Source organism: Homarus americanus, unplaced genomic scaffold (assembly GCF_018991925.1).
Source record: "Homarus americanus isolate GMGI-L3 unplaced genomic scaffold, GMGI_Hamer_2.0 scaffold1024, whole genome shotgun sequence".
Classification (NCBI taxonomy): Eukaryota; Metazoa; Arthropoda; class Malacostraca; order Decapoda; family Nephropidae; genus Homarus; species Homarus americanus.
In genome coordinates, this window is record NW_024715228.1 from 3,359,393 (window position 1) to 3,378,201 (window position 18,809).

General features: G+C 36.4%; 1 protein-coding gene across 1 annotated transcript in view; it reads left to right on the forward strand.

The window, feature by feature from the left end:
- LOC121856045 (TBC domain-containing protein kinase-like protein) overlaps positions 1 to 18,572 on the forward strand; it is a 35,023-nt gene extending 16,451 nt beyond the window's left edge. Inside the window, exons 11-20 of the mRNA XM_042351317.1 lie at positions 2,095 to 2,244; positions 5,879 to 5,987; positions 7,428 to 7,589; positions 7,944 to 8,121; positions 8,312 to 8,518; positions 8,832 to 8,993; positions 10,781 to 10,929; positions 13,499 to 13,644; positions 15,759 to 15,924; positions 18,372 to 18,572. Coding sequence (XP_042207251.1) covers positions 2,095 to 2,244; positions 5,879 to 5,987; positions 7,428 to 7,589; positions 7,944 to 8,121; positions 8,312 to 8,518; positions 8,832 to 8,993; positions 10,781 to 10,929; positions 13,499 to 13,644; positions 15,759 to 15,924; positions 18,372 to 18,473 — 1,531 coding nt within the window. The 3' untranslated portion in view covers positions 18,474 to 18,572. The remainder of the gene's footprint in view (positions 1 to 2,094; positions 2,245 to 5,878; positions 5,988 to 7,427; positions 7,590 to 7,943; positions 8,122 to 8,311; positions 8,519 to 8,831; positions 8,994 to 10,780; positions 10,930 to 13,498; positions 13,645 to 15,758; positions 15,925 to 18,371) is intronic.
- The last annotated feature ends 237 nt before the right edge of the window (positions 18,573 to 18,809 follow it).

Here is an 18,809-nt window from a genome sequence, read left to right on the forward strand (position 1 = left end):
GTGTTAAAACATCTAATATAATGCAAAAATAACAATAATAAGTAATAAAAGTGCCTCACAAATGTTAAGTTTAGATTCTACAACACCAAAATACATCAGTCACCTCTGACTCGACTACGCTATATACCATTTGGTTATATGTAAGTAACCACAGAATTTGCAGAAAAGTCATCTCAATGTGCTAGTGTGCCTTATGAATGAATACTATATACTGTAGATATAAAAAAAAAGGTTGAGAGAGTAGGGGTATATTCTGTGTGAGAGATGGAGAGTACCTGAGAATAGCAGGCAGTTTGGCAACACACCATGACTCGCTGGACTACTGTATACCTCACCGCGCTCATTTAAATCACACATGTGTTCCAACACCAAAAAATTAAAGTTTAGAAACCCTTATTCAGTTCTTATACAATGGAAGGTTTGCATGTAAAGAAATTGAGTGAAAAAATTTACATATCTAATTCTGGGTGTGTAGCTGGGGATAGGAGGTGGTGGAGGAGGAGGGAGAGAGTGCTGGCTGGACTGAGAGGACAACACTCATATACTCGTCAGCTCGTGATCCCTTCATAACGACAGTGTGCAATTTCACCATAATTCCTATGTTATTTAGGTTCATTTAGTGCTGGGTTAATAAATCATTATCATATAATAAAAAAAAAATTTACCCCCCAAAATCCCACACTCAACCTTAGAGGAGTTATTGTGTTGTATTATACTCCCAGTCTCTTATTGACAGAGTGGTAACAGCTGATCATTCCCACTCTCCCTAACAATGTTGCCAGCACTCACTATCTCTCAAGCACCCTTGTTGTCACTGCTCAAGAGGGTTGGTGCTTACCACAGGATTTGTCTTCAGCACTTAGTCAATAATATTGTTGTGTATTTACCAGAACTTAATAAACAGTATTGTAGTGTATAATGCATCTCCATATGCCCTAGTATATTCACAGATCAGTTGTCTAAATGTACAAGTGGTAAAATTGAGCCATCATGTATGACTCAAAGGCAAGAAATAATGTTGTCAGGAATGTATCTCTACATCATGTACTATACAATAGTGTATTATAATTACCCCTTGTAAACTGATATGCTGAAAGTCCAGAGCTTTCATGGGGTATTACTGTATATGTTGGGACACTTATACCCCTAATTACATTGATTCTTATCGAGAAAAATTACCCATTATAAAACATTTCATTATAAGTCGCTTTTCTCGGTAACACATCCCTAACATGTAATGAGGACCCCCTGTATGCTGTATACAGTATGTATAATTTCCAGCACATTAAAGGTTTCACAAGTTTTTAGATTATTTGTTTCACTCTTACTTTATTATAACTCAATTTTTATTAGTCACATTTTAAGGTACAGCACAGTACGGTACAGTACAGTTCAGTACAGTACAGTACCTGTACATAGGTTCAGCCTGACCAATGTTCAGAGCTCAGGACTGGGTACTGAACTTAATACCCTGTATTCCCTTTGTAGGATTTGTAATGTCAGAAAATTGGAGAACACTTCTAGGGAGCTAATTGTTGATGACATTGTTTTGGATTACATTATATACGAGTAATTAGTCTTGGTCTGAGGAGGAAGGTAGCTGGAAGTACTGTACTGTAATAAAATGATGATGAAAATAATACAAAACAGCTCTTTGTACCTTATGTGTATTTTTATTACTGTGTCTGTGGCCATATCTACCTTCATACTTGTGGATATGATGTACACGGGCTCTTACAGTGTCATGGTCCCAGGGTCCATTTAAAGCATGCTTTAACCTGACCATTACTTGAGAAGATTATTAACTTCGTCACCATGTCAGTCTCGAGGATAAGGAAATTTTTGGCATTTTACTGTTTATGATTGATGTTGAAGACATTCATAGTTTGCTTTAATTGTTGTTTGGGATGAGGTTTAAAACAATGTTATTCTGTACCTCAGAAGTAAGCGTAACGGCGTAGTTAATACCTTAGTTTGAATATTATTTAAGTGTGGGAAAAGTAAAGGAGATCAGTAATGCTAATTAATATTTGACATTATCTCCTATATTATTCAATCAGGACTCCTATAACAGTGAATGGAATGATGTTTCAGTGTGATGGTGGTAGAGGGAGAGGTGTTTGGGGGAGGCATCCACCGTCGTCAGCTGCTGGAAACGACCACAATCATCTTGCCACTACATAATCTGCGTAACAGACTAGCTCACATTCCTCCTGAGAAGTATTATCCTCTCATTACTCAAGGGTAAGCATGCTTAATTCTTCTCATTCTAAGTTATGAAAGCTGTGGAAAGAATGATTTAGAAATTGATAAAAGAGAGAGTGGATGCTAATGAAATGCAGTGTGGATTCATGCCAGGTAGGTAGGCTCAGACCCAGGGGTTATGAGCTTCCCCCCCCATGCAGTCACATGCAAATATACTCTTGTGGCCCTGAAATGGGTCTGTTCATCTTTTTGCTGATCATTTCATCATGGTCCTAACAATGATGCATGCAAGTATTAAAGGTCTCTGAATGACCTTAATCAGTAAGTGTACAAAATATATTCATGAATAACTAGTCTCAGGAGAAAAACATGCAGCCTTCCTAAATATTGTTACAGACAAATGTATGATGAGGTAAACTTTATGGAATATTTAATGGAGTTCGCTGAGTGTGACAAGGTTGACGGTGGTTATGTCTTACACCTCTCAAAGCTGCTTGGTTAGGGTTAGGATGGTGCAGGAAATATGTCTGGTAAAAAAGTACAGTATGTGGCCTCAGTTTCAGGCTAAAGATATTGATTGATGTAAAACTTGTTGGGTTAGTTAACATGATACTTTAGTGGTACTGTATGTGGCAAGCTTTATACAGCTGTTGTTGAAACTGTGCAAACATTGCTAAGGAATTTCAGGAAAAGTAGGAGACCATCAAAGATCTGTTCTGAGTCACCTTCTGTTTATCAAAGTGTATCACTGGTCTGCCCTGGCTGTTATTGTATATTGATGACTAGTGTTGATGGCAGATTGTGTAGAAGAGATAGGAGTGAAATTTAAGAAGTGGAAGAATGGAATAAAGCCAAAAGGGTTGAGACTAAATGTGGCAAAGACAAAAGTAATGATTAGTGGCTTGGGTGAAGGACTGTGGTGGAAAATGGCCACGTGTTGTCTGTAAGAAGGGGTTGGACAATGCAGTATTTCAGTAATGTGCAGCGAGTGTGGAAGTTGGGTACACAAGAGATGCAGTAGAGTAAATGGCAGACTGTAAGATGTTGCTCAACATTGGAAATCCCTTGGACTGTTTGAATGAGTTCTACTACCTGGATGACTTATCAGTGCTGAAGCTAGCTCAGTTGCAAGAGTCAAAAGTGGCTGGAGGAAGTTTAGGGAACCATTGCCTTTATTGATGGTGAGAGGGTTTTTCTTTTCATGTGAAAGAAAAGAAATGTATATAGTTGCCATAAGAAGTGAGTTGTTTTATAGCAGTGAAGCATGGCAAGTTAAAGATGGATGTGTAATATGATGTTGGGAGATAAGAAACTGTGTTCAGAGTTATGATTGTGGCTGAATATTGAGAGCGTTGGTGAGGTTTCATCTAGATAGGCAGATATGGTTTGGGCATGTGGAGTGAAATTTGATGTAGAAGGGAGGAGAGCCAGGGTTGGCCAAAATGACATGGGGAGAGGTTGTGAAAAATGACTTCTGAGATCAGGACTTAATGAGAGAAACTTCAAGAAACCATACAGCTTGGAGAGCCACCTTCAGATAATCATGGAAAACAGTGATGATGATGAATTACTGTAATGAGATGACTGCAGTTCATTATTGAGTAAAAATACAGACTGTCATACAGTATAGTGATCTTCATGGCAAGTCAGTATGCTACAAGTTGATTAACTATTTTCCTTATATTTGAGAAAGAAGATTTTTCTGAACTGTCAAAGGCGGCAGGATGTTTTTGTTTTTTAACTAGACCTAACCTATGCTTGGTATTTTCATCCAGATGTTAATGATTAAAAACCTCTTGCAAACAATAAATACCCTGTACTTGGTTTTTTGCATATACAGTGATCCCTCGGTTAACGAACGCCTCGGTTAACGAGATTTCGGTTGACGAATTACCTTCCATAAGAATCTTCAATTCGGTTAACGAACAAAAATTCGGTTAATGAAATTCTTAGAAAATCATGTCAACATGTTTTTGCTTGCTCACCAGCTGGAATATTAGTCCGCCAATACAGTAATCGGTTCTAGGGCTTAAATTCGTTCCCATTTGAGTAAATATCAAGAAGGTTGTACTATTCAATAATTTTCCAAGTTTTATATTAAATTTTTTAGTCATTTTAACACTTATCTAACATAATTGCAGTACAGGGAACTTGTTTTTGGTGCGCCAATCAGCCACTTGACTCACCCACCAAGGCGTTAGTTTGTATCTCTGGTTAGTGGAGGTAACATCTTGCTTGTGGCTCTCTTGAACATAAACTATTTTTACGTTTTTACTGTACAGTGACCCCTCGTTTAACGAACACCTCGGTTAACGTAATTTCGATTAACGAACTGCCTTTCATAAGGATCTTCAATTCGGTTAACGAAAAAAAATTCTGTTAACGAAGTTCTTACAAACCGACCTCAACATGTTTTCGCTTGCACTGACCGGGCAACCAGCTTTAGTATCAGTCCGCCAATACATTAATCGGTTCTAGGGCTTAAATTCCTTACTATTTTAGTAAATATCAAGAAGTTTATACTATTCAATAATTTTAAAAGTTTAATATTCAATTTTTTAGTCATTTTAACAATTATTGAACATAATTGAAGGTAAAGTGACTAGTTTAATAGGCGGCATCCAGCCTCTAAACACAGCAAACAGGAGTTAGTCTCTCTCCGTTTTCACTGGAGGTAACATCTTGCTTGAGACTCTCTTCAACTAAACGCTTTTTTTCTGTGTTTCCAAGCAAATTATTGGTCATTTTGAAATATATTTTACTTATTGACTATATATAATGCAGTGCAGTGTTGATTTAAAGAAAATAATCTTGAATTACACCAAGAGAGCTAAAATTTTATGGGTGAAATGGCGCCATGGGGTGACTTCTCTTCCACCCCAATGCCTTCTCTTCCTTCTCCTCCACCCCCATTCTAAATCCCATCATCATCATCATCGTCCAGGAGCCTTCTACATACACACCTCAAAGTAAGTGAACTTTACTACCATTTTTGTTGAATTTAGGAAATTTTCGGTGAGCTGGAACCAATTACCCAAAAACCCATTGAAACAATGGTTTCAGTTAACGAACTTTTCGGTTAACGAACGACCTTCTGGAACGGATTGAGTTCGTTAATGGAGGGGTCACTGTACAATTATTGGTCATTCTGAAATTTATTTTACATGTTGACAATATATAGTGCAGTGCAGTGTTGATTTAAAGAAAATAATCTTGAATTACACCTAGTGAACTTAAAATTTTATGGGTGAAATAGCGGCATGAAGCATGGGGTGACTTCTCTTCTACCCCCACTTCCTTCTCTTCTCCCTTCTCCTCCACCCCCACTTCTAATTCCCATCATCATCATTATCAACCAGGGGCCTTCTACATGCACACCTCAAAGTAAGTGTACTTTACTGCATTTATTTTTAGTTTGTATGTAATTTTCGGTGAGCTGGAACCAATTACCCAAAATCCCATTGAAACAATGGTTTCGGTTAACGAAATTTTCAGTTAATGAACAACCTTCTGGAACGAATTGTGTTCGTTAAACGAGGGACCACTGTACTATAGTACCATAACACTGTACATTGATATCCTGTAAAATAAGCACTGCATTTATTTCTCTTATTATCTTCATGTAATAAAGTATGTGTATACTTTATAATGTTTTAAAAATGCATTTTCTCAGGGAATGTGGTACAGATGAACTGGAAACAAGTCAACTTCCACTAGTAATACGAGAACGAGATGTGGAGTACCAGTTTCACCGTCTGCTCATATTTGAAAGATTACTCCAGGTCAGGAAAGTTTGCATCATTATTCTTTTTATTTTATTTTACCTTATTAGTGTTTAGTATATTTGATTTAGAATATTGACAGCTGACTTTTTAATTTCTTTGATAAAAAAGTAATGAGTAGAAAACTTTATTCTATGATTAAGGACTCCATAGGTGATTCATGCTGTAGTAGCTTCCTCATATCTAGTGACAAAAGGCTGCTTGTTACATTCTTCAAACTATAGTACAGATTGTAACTCTTTGGTCCTACAATTTCTTTTGTTTGGCACCAATCAGGTCCCAAGGGTGCCAGACCACAGAGTTTCAACCTGTACTTGTATAACCAAAGGTACGATTAGCCTTTCAAAGTACAGTATAACCAAAGGTACGATTAGCCTTTCAAAGTACAGTATAACCAAAGGTACGATTAGCCTTTCAAAGTACAGTATAACCAAAGGTACGATTAGCCTTTCAAAGTACAGTATAACCAAAGGTACGATTAGCCTTTCAAAGTACAGTATAACCAAAGGTACGATTAGCCTTTCAAAGTACAGTATAACCAAAGGTACGATTAGCCTTTCAAATTGGACGCGGACGTTTGTCATTTGAGGTTGAAGAAACAGCAAATCCCAACAATCACATCACCATGTGCTCGCTCCATAATAAAATACTGTACAGGGTTTTACTGATACAATTAGTTCACTGCTTGTATTCACACTGGCAGCAAGTGTCCTGCAGATACTGTACTGTGTTTGATTGGTGACTTGTAGTGTTTTGGTTTTTCCTCACCACTGCATCCTGAGATTGATTCCTAAGTCAGTTGCAAAAGTTCGTTTATCCATTGGGACTCTGTCAAACATCATAGGTCATCTCCAGGCACTTGTCAAACATCATAGGTCATCTCCAGGCACTCCAGTTTCCTCTTGCACTAACATTGGACCCATGAAAGACTTACTCATCAAGTACAATGGTGGATTAAACTAGCCACAGCCTTCCCTCTCTTATCTAATAGTTAAAAAGGTTTCTGTATGTAATATTTTTCTTAAAATTGGCCCCAATATTTTTGTCAGGTTGCTGTGTCTCTACGGGTGTTGTGTAAACATAAAATTCTGTAAATCTATAAAGAAATAAAAAAGGGTTTAGTTGTGGGTACCACTGAAGTTATCCAGTATGACAGTTTTGCCACAATTTACTGTATTACAGCTGTCACATCACATCAGTTGTGCAGTACAAACAAATATATGAATAATTATAAAGCAGTATTTCTTTCCAATAAATTGACCAATTATTGGATGTTTTTTTTCATGACAAAACCTGGTCACATGTATATGAGTAGTGTTTAGATTTATATGTGCAGTGCAGTTTATGTAACGGACCATGAAATACTTTGGTTACAAAATATTCAATAAACATTTTAAAAGTTTGCATTGTACAATATTTTAATTTGTTTCTCTGTCTCAGTCATACCCATTCAAGGCAGAGAGTATCCTGCGTGAAGCTAGAAAAGACACCCCTCCATTTTACCGAGCACTGGTTTGGGCATCACTTCTTGGGGTCGATGGTCCTGTGGCACAGACTTACCAACAGATTGACAAGGAAACGCCAACCCCAACAGACAGACAAGTACAGTGCATGAGTTGATATATATGTACATATATATATATATATATATATATATATATATATATATATATATATATATATATATATATATATATATATATATATATATATATATATATATATATATATATATATATATATATATATATACTAATAGGTATATGTACTGTATGTGTTGAGATAGATATAAATTGATTAGTGTTGTAAAATACTGGCATGTAAATACTATACAGACAACCCATCAAATAATGAGAATTTTGTGTGCATTTATTTGTTTCTCATATTATAAGAACTACACTATACTGTACTAAAAGACTGGATGATATATAAACTTACTGTTATGTCTTTCAACAGATTGAGGTTGATATTCCCAGATGCCACCAGTATGATGAGTTACTGTCATCACCACAAGGTCATGCCAAATTTACACGTGTTCTGAAAGCCTGGGTCGTCTCACATGCTCATTTAGTGTATTGGCAAGGACTGGACTCCCTCTGTGCACCTTTCCTTTATCTCAACTTCAACAATGAAGGTTAAAACTTTCTTAATTGAGTAATGGGATAATGAGGTATACCCTTATATCCATTTTCAAATGTAAAATTTCTACAATATAAAGAATAAATTCTGTGCCATACCATGATGTAATGCTTGAAATTAGTAAATTAATCAGGTACCTTTTTACTGTGAAAGTTTACTAACAGTCTTGTTTCTCATTTTATCAGCCTTGGCATATGCTTGTTTGTCTCAGTTTATCGACAAATACCTACACAAGTTCTTCTTGAGGGACAACAGTGCTGTGATACAAGAATACTTGGCAAAGTTTTCCCACATGATTGCCTTCCATGACCCACAACTGTTTAACCATCTGGATAACATTGGCTTCATACCTGAGCTGTATGCCATTCCTTGGTTTCTCACAATGTACACACGTATGTATCATTTCAAGAAAATGAATAACAAATTTTGTATTCAAGTAATTTTTTTTTCCGAACTTTAGTGAACCAAGTGAACCCACGCTGTTATGTTGCTCTACTATTATACGCATAATCACTTGAACATTCATGACATAAGCATCAGTCTTTAGTTTGTGAAACCATGCATAGCTTTAGAATGCTTCAACAAAAAAATAACCCCCTATTTGTTCCAAGCAGAAAGAATAACATTCATATTATTGTTTACAAATTACTTTCAGATAAAATATAAGTAACAACAATGATACAGTCCAGTGTTGTTCCTGTACAGATGTGTTTCCACTCCAAAAGATCTTCCTGTTATGGGATACCCTGCTTTTAGGCGAAGCATCTCTGCCATTATGTATAGGAGTGGCACTTTTACGACAGTTGAAAGATAGACTTCTTCAATTTGGCTTCAATGAATGTATTCTTCTTTTTTCTGATATGCCAGGTAAGTTCTGTATACAGTACATGTAGAATTTGTAGAGTTGAATAGAACTCAGAGAAAATATATATATATACTATTATTGTTGAGAACCTTATAGACTGGGAAGAACTAAATAACTGTATTGGGAGCTTTAGTATGAGAGAGAGGATACTGAATTGTGATGAAGACTCAATGCAAAACGAAGGAATAAATTTAAAATCTAATGAAGAAAGCGAAGGCCAGATCATTCTCTTATCTGGCATTCCAGTGACCAAATACTCCCAATTAACGGCATTGTTACAAAAATTATTTTTCCTGCAAACCTCATATTAACAGAACGTACAAGTAGTTCTACCATTACTTCTTGACATTCAAATTACTATAATCATCCCATAAAACAAAATTATAATTGTAAAATAAAACATCACTTCAAATAAACGACTCAAGTTCAATAGTGATTCATCTATTTAGGCTGCAGCTGAAAGAGTTGTATATACTGTACAGTTTATCATTTCAACCAGTAGTCAGCTTACTAGTTGTTCTGTTTTTTTCATGATCTGAATTGTCCAGTGTTAGTACAGGAGGAAACCAGAGTACCTAGAGAACATCTGCCGTGTTCTCTCATCCAACTGCTGGTATTGTGTGTTTATAGGTATTTGATAATTATTTTACCACCAATTCATAGCATATAGACACCTTTAATCAAGAAACAGTAAAAGAGTGTTGCAGTATTTTAAAAGTGTACTGGTAATTAGAATTTATTAAACAAGACGAGCAGTTAAGGAACAACAGTTTACTATTGGTCATGAGAAATAATATGACACATACACGCTTCTCAATAAATCATTCATTACCACAAGTTATATTAATGTATTCCTTTATGTATCCTTTGGTTATTATATGCTTCTTTTTTTTTAATATCATTGAATGATAATAATCTGTCCCACTTCAAAGAGCTGGTTTTCCAGCATCTTCATGGTGTAGATTAATATAGCCTTTCTCTTCTATTTTTAATTTCTTTTTACTCTTATTCCCCCCGGCCCCATTGTGGGTTGATGACCTGTGCCCGGGTGGGCTGTTCTCCCTAAAAAAAGAAAAGAAAAACGATGGATATGCTGGCTAGCTGGTGCATGTTGGTGGTGGTCAGTTGATGAACAGCTGTGCAATGGGGATCAAGCATTCACTTTTCCATTTACAGTAATTACATTTACCTGGGAATTTTTATTACTTATTATTGTTATTTTTGCATTATATTAGATGTTTTAACACTATTTATGCCTAATAATAAGATACACACAGACTTGGTATAGAACAGTGGTTGATGCAGACGATGTGTATGTGAAACACATATAATGAAAATTTCTTCCTATATTTCTTAGCGACATACAATATGCGTGAAATGACGTACAGTATATCTGTACAATGTATAACAAGATTTCTCTGTTTATTTATGAATTTTATTATCTTTGATGTGTGTCAAATTTGCATATAAAGAAACCCATGACACTACAGGGCATTAAACTAAGTGTAGTGTAGGTTTATGATGCAGCACAGCCGTGTTCCTAAGGTTGCCAGATAAGAGAGGTTAACCTGTAGTGTGAAAAATTGTCTCTCCTCCTCAGATTAGAAAAATATTGCTCAAAGAATTTTTTTCTTCTGTCTTGATGTAACAGAAGAAAATAAAACAGTATCTTGCACGAGTTGTAAGATCTCTTCAATTGAAATATTCTTTCTTGATACAGTAATTGTATCTGTGGTTACCTGTGGTTATAGATTCTTTTCTAATTTACCGAGTTCTGTTGTATCCACAGACATTGATATGGAACGAGTTGTCCGTGAATCAGTTCAAGTGTTCTGCTCTACTCCCCCATCTGTGACATTTCGACAACATGAACGACCCAGACCAGATCCCAGCAAACTTAATTCATCTCCTCACCTTACTGAGGCTTGTCAAGATTTGGTGAGCCTCTTGTTGTACAGTATTTATTATATTGTACAGTACAGTTTAACGATAATTTCACTTAATGTCAGGTTTTTCAGGAACTCATCGTTAAGCAAGGGATACCTGTACTGTATATGGTGCAGAGGTTTGGATGACATTCCCAATGGTTCATATGATATATTTTTCTTTTATCGAACTCACAAAACACATTAAGTTGCTCTAAATTCTCAGTGCAGTTCTGATGTCAATTTGGCTGTCGTCTTTATATTGTTATTTAAATAAGTCAGTTGATGCAACTTCACACCTCATGTACTCTAGGTCCTTCACTGTCATCTACACTACATCAAATACACTATCATCAGTACTACATTCACTACACTACCATCTACACTACATCCACTATATAATCAACACTTATTGTCTTGGTTACATGATGCTACTAGGTCCCACCACTTTTTTATATCTTCAACTTTTCCTGCTCCTGTGAGGTCATCAGTGTATGGTACTTGTTGGACCTTGGTTGTCTCATAATTTAATGTATATTGGAGCATAGACAGGCCAAATGCATACATTGTCATGGTGACTGAATCACCCTCAGCTGGCAGTATCTTCAACTAGGGCCTTGAAGCTCATTATGTAGAGGTCTATCGGGTTCCTTTAGGTATTTTCCACGTATTTTGCAAACTTTGACACCTGATCTTGATGTTGTGCAGTGTAACCTTGCAGTTGAGAGCATTGGAAGTGTTGGAGGTGTAAAAATACTTTAAAAAAAACACTGCTGCTGCCTGCATATGAAAGCCAGTTGATGTTGTAGTGCTGAAGTCACAACCTTAGTGAATGTTTAAGGGAGCACAAAATAGATGCTATCAATAGATACAGTATAAAGTATGTAAACAAAACTTGCATTTTGTCATTGTGTCTCATAAATTGTGAATTTTCACATCTATAACCTCATGCAACCTCGACCAAAATGGAAACAAACATCCAGTTCGGTGATAATTGCAGATGATAATTGTCTTCAATATATGATTACTACTGAAGTTTGGCTTAGGAAAAGACATGTTAGTTTAATAATTTGCACATCCATTCAAAGTCTTTGGAGTGCCAGTCTGTTTTCACTAGAGTGTACAAATTGAAATAGCATACTGCACACATTTAAATAATTTGCTCTTCTGTGAATTATTGAATCAGGTGTGCCCCTGTGAATTATTGAATCAGGTGTGCCCCATCAGTTTTCTCAAGCAGTTCCTTTACTTTCATGATCTTGCAGCAATGTTTGTGGCCTTCAGAAGACTTTTGGGTTAATATTGACTTCAATTTGAAAACATGTGTTCCTGGTTATAGGTACAATAGTCCCATAGCTGCACAAATTTGTCATGAAAATTTTTGTGCAAGATATTAATATGATACTACATATATAATGACATAACATGGAATATGTCACCAAACCCTGTACAATGACAAAAACATGCAGATAAGGGACTAGTCTATTTCCCTAATCTAGGGTTGCCATACGTCCGTATTTTCCCGGACATGTCCTCCATTTAGGTCTCGAAATCTTCATCCGGAAGGAATTTTTAAAATTCTTCAAAAGTCCGGAATTTCAGCTTCCATCATTTTCTCCACGGAAAGAAACATGAAACTGTAATGACGAGAGAGAGAGAGAGAGAGATTGTGAGAGGGGAGGTGGAAACAGTAGAGATCTTGTTCAGTTTTCGTCAGCTGATAAGTCACGTAAACGCCTGTACGGTGTTGTCAACTTAGCTGCTTGCAGTTTTTGGGGTAACCTGTAGTGCCATGTACTTCTTTTCCTTGTTCTTCAGCCACGCGCATTATTATAATTTTTTTTTTTGTATTTAGTGCTATTACAGCCATAAATGAAATGTTGAAAGTATACCAATTTTTTCTTATGGCTTTTTTTACACTGTAGCATTTGTTTTTCTTGTCCTGCATTTAAGGCATTTTAGCAATTTTCAACCATAATCTAGCCACTTTCGCTTTATTATTTACGTGTGTCGACGACTATGACGGTGACCGGTTGTTGGCCAGTCTTTAACCTACAGTGACAGTGTTTGATCTTAGTCTTTGTTGTGGGTTTGTCGCTTGGTGCCACAGCTAGTGCTTACGATTTGTTGTACTTTTCCAGAACATAAAACGGTTACGGCTGCATCAAGGTTACATAGCGCCAAAGTGTGTGCCAGGCGGGGGGGGGGGGGCATGATGTCTTCGGGAACGTCCTCTTTCTTTAATGTTCAGATATGGCAACCCTACCCTAATCCCAAAATGGTTTTTATATTGATAGGAGCAGCTTGGTTACAGGCTTACTGGTAGATGCAAAATAGGATATCTGGAATGAGCTTCCATTTCACATTGGTTGGGTATGAGATCTACTGTTAATTACATTTTGGAGATAATTAACCCTTGTATGATAATGATTCTGAAATTGTATTCTTGTGTTCAATTTTATTTTATAGAAATTTAGAGAACTTTTCTGAGGGGAAAATTTTAATTTGCTAATTATTTTTTATTTTTTTTTATTTTTTATTTTACAATTGAACAGTGTTCATGAATCTAACATTTCTTACAGGTGATGGATGCAGTACCAGTGGTTGAACTTAAGAGAGAAAAATGCCCTCGAGCTTGTGGTGCTGACTTACTAGAGCTTTTGGCACACAAGAGAAGTCGAAGTGGTCGAGCGAAAGTTTTAGTGGTAGATATCCGATCACCTGATGAGTATCCTTTACCAACAACTTTAGTTTCTTGGTTATTGTTAGGATTAATTTTAATTTATATATTTGTCTTCACCTTGTACATTTGAAAGGAGCACATTACACCTACAAGGAACACATTACATTGAAAGCAGCACTAGTAAAATACTAAGATGTAGGTTGTACATTACTAAAATAGAAGAATTTCAGTGGTTAAATAAGCTTAGACTGAACTGAACTATGACAGGTGAAAGGAACTTGAATATCCTGATTTTGTACAGAACACAGTTGAGGGACAAAGGAGAGGTGAGCTGGGGACAAGTGAAGGGAGTAAAAAATATTCAGGGGGAGAAAGGGCATGAAAAAAGGTGTGGCAGTACTGTATTGTTAAATGATGTTATGTGCATATTGTGTAAATATTATTGATCACCTTAAAGGTAGAGAAAGAACAATAGGTTATGGTGATCACATTTATGCCAGAGAAGGAAAAAATCAAGTGTAAAGAAAGAAGTTCTGGCAAGGCATGAAAAATACCTTTGAAATTTTCATGTGAGAGATATTTAAAGGAAATATTCTGTGACAGGGAGGTGGAGTGGATTGTTGGGGAAATATGGACTGCCAGGAAGTAGTGGAATTAGAGAGTCTAATAGAAATTTGTACTGAAAGGTTTCTTGGTTGGAATACTGTACATGGTATGAAAAGAATGAAATTTATATGTATACTTAGAAAAGGGGTAACGGACAAGATGGAGGTTTGGTGGACTATACAGTGGTCCCTCGGTTAACGAATTACCTTCCATAAGAATCTTCATTTCGGTTAACGAGTAAAAATTCGGTTAACGAAATTCTTACGAAAATGTTTCAACATGCTTTGGTTTGCTCACCAACTGGAAGATTAGTCCGCCAATACAGAAATCGGTTCTAGGGCTTACATTTGTAAATTGGAGTAAATATCAAGAAGGTTGTACTATTCAATAATTTTCCAAGTTTTATATTAAAATTATTAGTCATTTTAACACTTATTTAACATAATTACAGTACAGGGAACTTGTTTTTGGTGTGCCCATCAGCCACTTCACTCACCCACCAAGGCCTCAGTTTGTGTCTCTGTTCAGTGGAGGAAACATCTTGCTTGTGGGTCTCTTGAACACAGAGTATTTTTACGTTTTTACAGTACAATTATTGGTCATTCTGAAATTTATTTAACATATTGACAATATAGAGTGCAGTGCAGTGTTGATTTAAAGAAAATAATCTTGAATTACATCTAGTGAACTTAAAATTTTATGGGTGAAATAGCGGCATGAAGCATGGGGTGACTTCTCTTCCACCCCCACTTCCTTCTCTTCTCCCTTCTCCTCCACCCCCACTTCTAATTCCCATCATCATCATCAACCAGGAGCCTTCTACATACACACCTCAAAGTAAGTGTACTTTACTGCATTGTTTTTCTACTTTGTATGTAATTTTCGGTGAGCTGGAACCAATTATCCAAAATCCCACTGAAACAATGGTTTCGGTTAACGAAATTTTCGGTTAACGAACGACCTTCTGGAACGAATTGTGTTCGTTAACTGAGGGACCACTGTATATTGATGGAGACAAGAATAAAATGCAAGGTCATTGATGTGGGCACACTAAGATAAGTGTCATGGGGCAAATCTAACAATCATTTAATAGAAGTGAGTTTATTTCCTTCTGTGGTTATGACAGAACTATGATCCTGAATCCCTCACCTTCATTGGTGATAACGTGGATGTACTGTATGGTTAATGTCTCCCACCACATATCAAACTCAAGGCTGCCAATATATCAATAGTAGAATTCTTAGACATTTGACAACCTAACCCTCACCTCACACCATGGCCCAGCAAGCAGTACTTATCAAGATATCAAGGGGCACATTTTAGACCACCACCTTCTCCTTGGACAGTTCAAGTGATTCTGTAAGAATATATCTGGTTTGAGTACAGAATACAAGTGTGGAAAATGGCTGTAATATTTGCATGATGATAATTATGAATGTTGTCAGAATTAATTTTTAAGGGAATGCATACAGGAGGTAGTGTAAGTAATGTTCTTGCACACTGTGTCAACAATGTTTACTGTATGTTATGAATTTCCTTAATATTGTTATCAGATTTGCCCGTGGAATGTTAACAGATGCAATAAACTTGCCTGCAGAGTCCTCAATAACATCTGAAGGCTTGTTAAACCCCAGTTCCCAGACTGATATACTCAATTCCTACCGTGGTAAAATAATTTGTGTTATGGGATCTCGCAACAACTGGGAGCAAGTAGTAAAGGTAAGCAACTTCCTTATTAGAGACTACCATATGTACAGTATATATAAATGAATAGCATTCACTTGAGTACTATAATGCCTCCAGATTCATTTTCTATTTTATAATCTGTTTGATAATAGATAGATTAGGGCTCTCTTTGCACTTATTGTTTCACTGTCTAAGAAGAGTTCATTTCTTGGTGAAATTTTTAACTCTTGTTATTCATGCACAAAGATATGTATTGCTTTACCAAGAATTAATATTTATTCACTGAATAACATTCTCAGTAGGCAAGTGCTCTACCTATCACCCATCATATAGCCAATGCTTCTGTTTTGGTCTCACGGACATCACCTACCAGTGCAAGGTAACTGACCTTTGCCCAAAACATTGTAAGGCCAAAACACATAAATAAAATGTGTTGTAAGAGGGTCAGCTGTGCAGTGTATGCCTGGGCATAAGCTGAGTTTTTAGGATAACTATTTTAATAAAGAATCAGGCTCTTGGTTAAAACAAGAACATATTTTTTGAGGGGTTGAAATCCCTGGTTGATGGAAGGCCAGTATTATCTAAAAAAAAAAAAAAAACTTGGAAATAATCACCAATTAGAACCAATCACCATATATAAATTACATTACAGTATATAAATATCAATACAGTAATTAAATACCTGTGCTGTATTTAAACTTTGCTTCTTCTTCTTCATTTATTGGGGTTATATATACAGTACTACATTAAGTTACCGGTAATTGATCTTGTTCAAGTACTTTATTTTTATATTTACTTAAAACATGAAAAATGCTCATTACACTTAAGAAACCTCAACATACCCAGCATATTTTCTTATGTTCAGTTATGTATGGGGTCTTATTACTGTATTTTCCTTTCATGGCTGATTACACACACTGCCAGAGCACTAGAGACAAAGTTATGATGGTCAGTGCCAGATTAATTTGGGTCACCTTGCTTAAAAAAATTGATTGTAAACTAACAAATCCTTACTTATGGTCAACTTTTCACAGCCCTGAGGGAAAGTATCTCTCCGTACATGAACCCAGACTTAACCGGTTGATGACTCTCTTATAACTGGCCTGAAAATTGATCAATAAATTTGGTGTCAAAAGGTCTTGAGAAAAAAATCTGAGACCACAGGTGTTTGAGAACGAGACCTGAGGTCCCAAGACCTACTGGTACATCATCAGTCCACACTGGCTGTCTGGCACACTTTTCACTAGTATCATTTAACTGTCTTACTTGAACTTATACTTGTCCATGTATTTTTAGTTACTAACTGTCTTTACACTTGAGGTAAATACTTCCTACTGAGGTGCTTTATGGTGGTTCTTTAATACATTACTTCCTCCAAGCCTTACCTAGCTGGTTTAATATCTTACAGGTTACTTATTAAATGACCAAAAGACCATGAAACATAGATTTGACATATAATATCTCAGTTTGTGGCTCAGGAGGAGAGACTAGTGATATGGAAGCTCTCTTAACTTCCTTGGTGGAGTTGCCCTATTACATACAGTAAACTCCCTGTTGGCTGGAATAATTGTTGCAGAGCTCTTTCATGGATAAAAGATTTCCGGGAAACAAAACGACTCTCTCAAACCAGAAAAATTCCCCATCCCTGTAATTTTTCCTAATACGTAATGGGCACTATCACACATCCCCGCAATGTTTCTGGTTGCTGGGAAACTTTCTGAGAGTCTAAGCCTTGCTTCACATGAACGTGTTTGTCCCGTGTAGGAAATTTCACGCATGTGAAAAGGCATGTATTCACACGGGTGTGTTTTTCATGCTTCAGTTAACCAGCATCTGACAAAAATAATCACAGACACTTCCAGCCCCCCCCTTCCAGAGATGCAACGGGAAAACCGTGTTCGTCTGAGATACAGTACTCCATTGCCATGTGAAGAATTCTAGAATGCTTGGCGTGTTTTTTCACCCCACAGTTTGGAAGTACAGGCGTGGGGTGAGTGCCTATCATATGTGCTCTGTGTGAACGGTTCCATCAAACTTCATTAATTTCTAAACCGTGCGGGAAAAATACGCCTAATAGAATCTAAATCTTGCATCTGATCTTGCATGGACAAACACTCCCATTACTGTATATACATTTAGGCAGCAGGCACGAGATCATATATTTATGGCTAGTAAAATAAATATAAAAAGTTTTAGTCTCAAGATTTGTTCTAATTGTGTTAGAGAGGAATTTGGTACTATAATGCAGGTGGGCTGTGTCAGGGAGCGTTGTGGTGAGGTGATCCCACAGATCACTTGTCTCTTCCCCATCCTTGAAATGGGATTTTATACTTTAGTTTTTCAAATTCTCTGGCTGAGTGCAAAAAGGGCCAGTCAAAAACTGCCAAAGTATAAATTGGCATTTTTTGACATTGGCCCTTTTTGCACTCAGCCAAAGAATTGTTTCTATCTATTCTTAATTTGAAATGAGTTTATTTTAGTTTGCAGAGACCCTCTTGGCTCAAGAGTTTCCAAGAGTTTGCACACTACATCAAGGTGTGGAAGTTTTCCGTGCATCAGGAGCTTTGGTTGTACGATCATGAGCTTCATACCTTCCCTTTCAATGTAAAGATATGTTGTAAATATAATTGTGTACGTAATTTGAAATAAATAGGAATGACTGTACATGTGTCATTATTGAATTTGTTTTTATTTTACACACATGTATACAGTATATACAGCTCCTCCCCGACTTACGACCTGCCTCAGTTGTACCAAAATTTTGTCAAATTACGTATTTTTTAGTCCCAACGTCAGTACACACACAAAATTTTCGTTTGTAATTCACTTTGAAATGGCTGGCAAGCTTATAAGTGAAAGTTTTGTGGTGCTGAGAAGAAAAAGAGACACCCATTTTAGATTTTATATGTATTATTTAG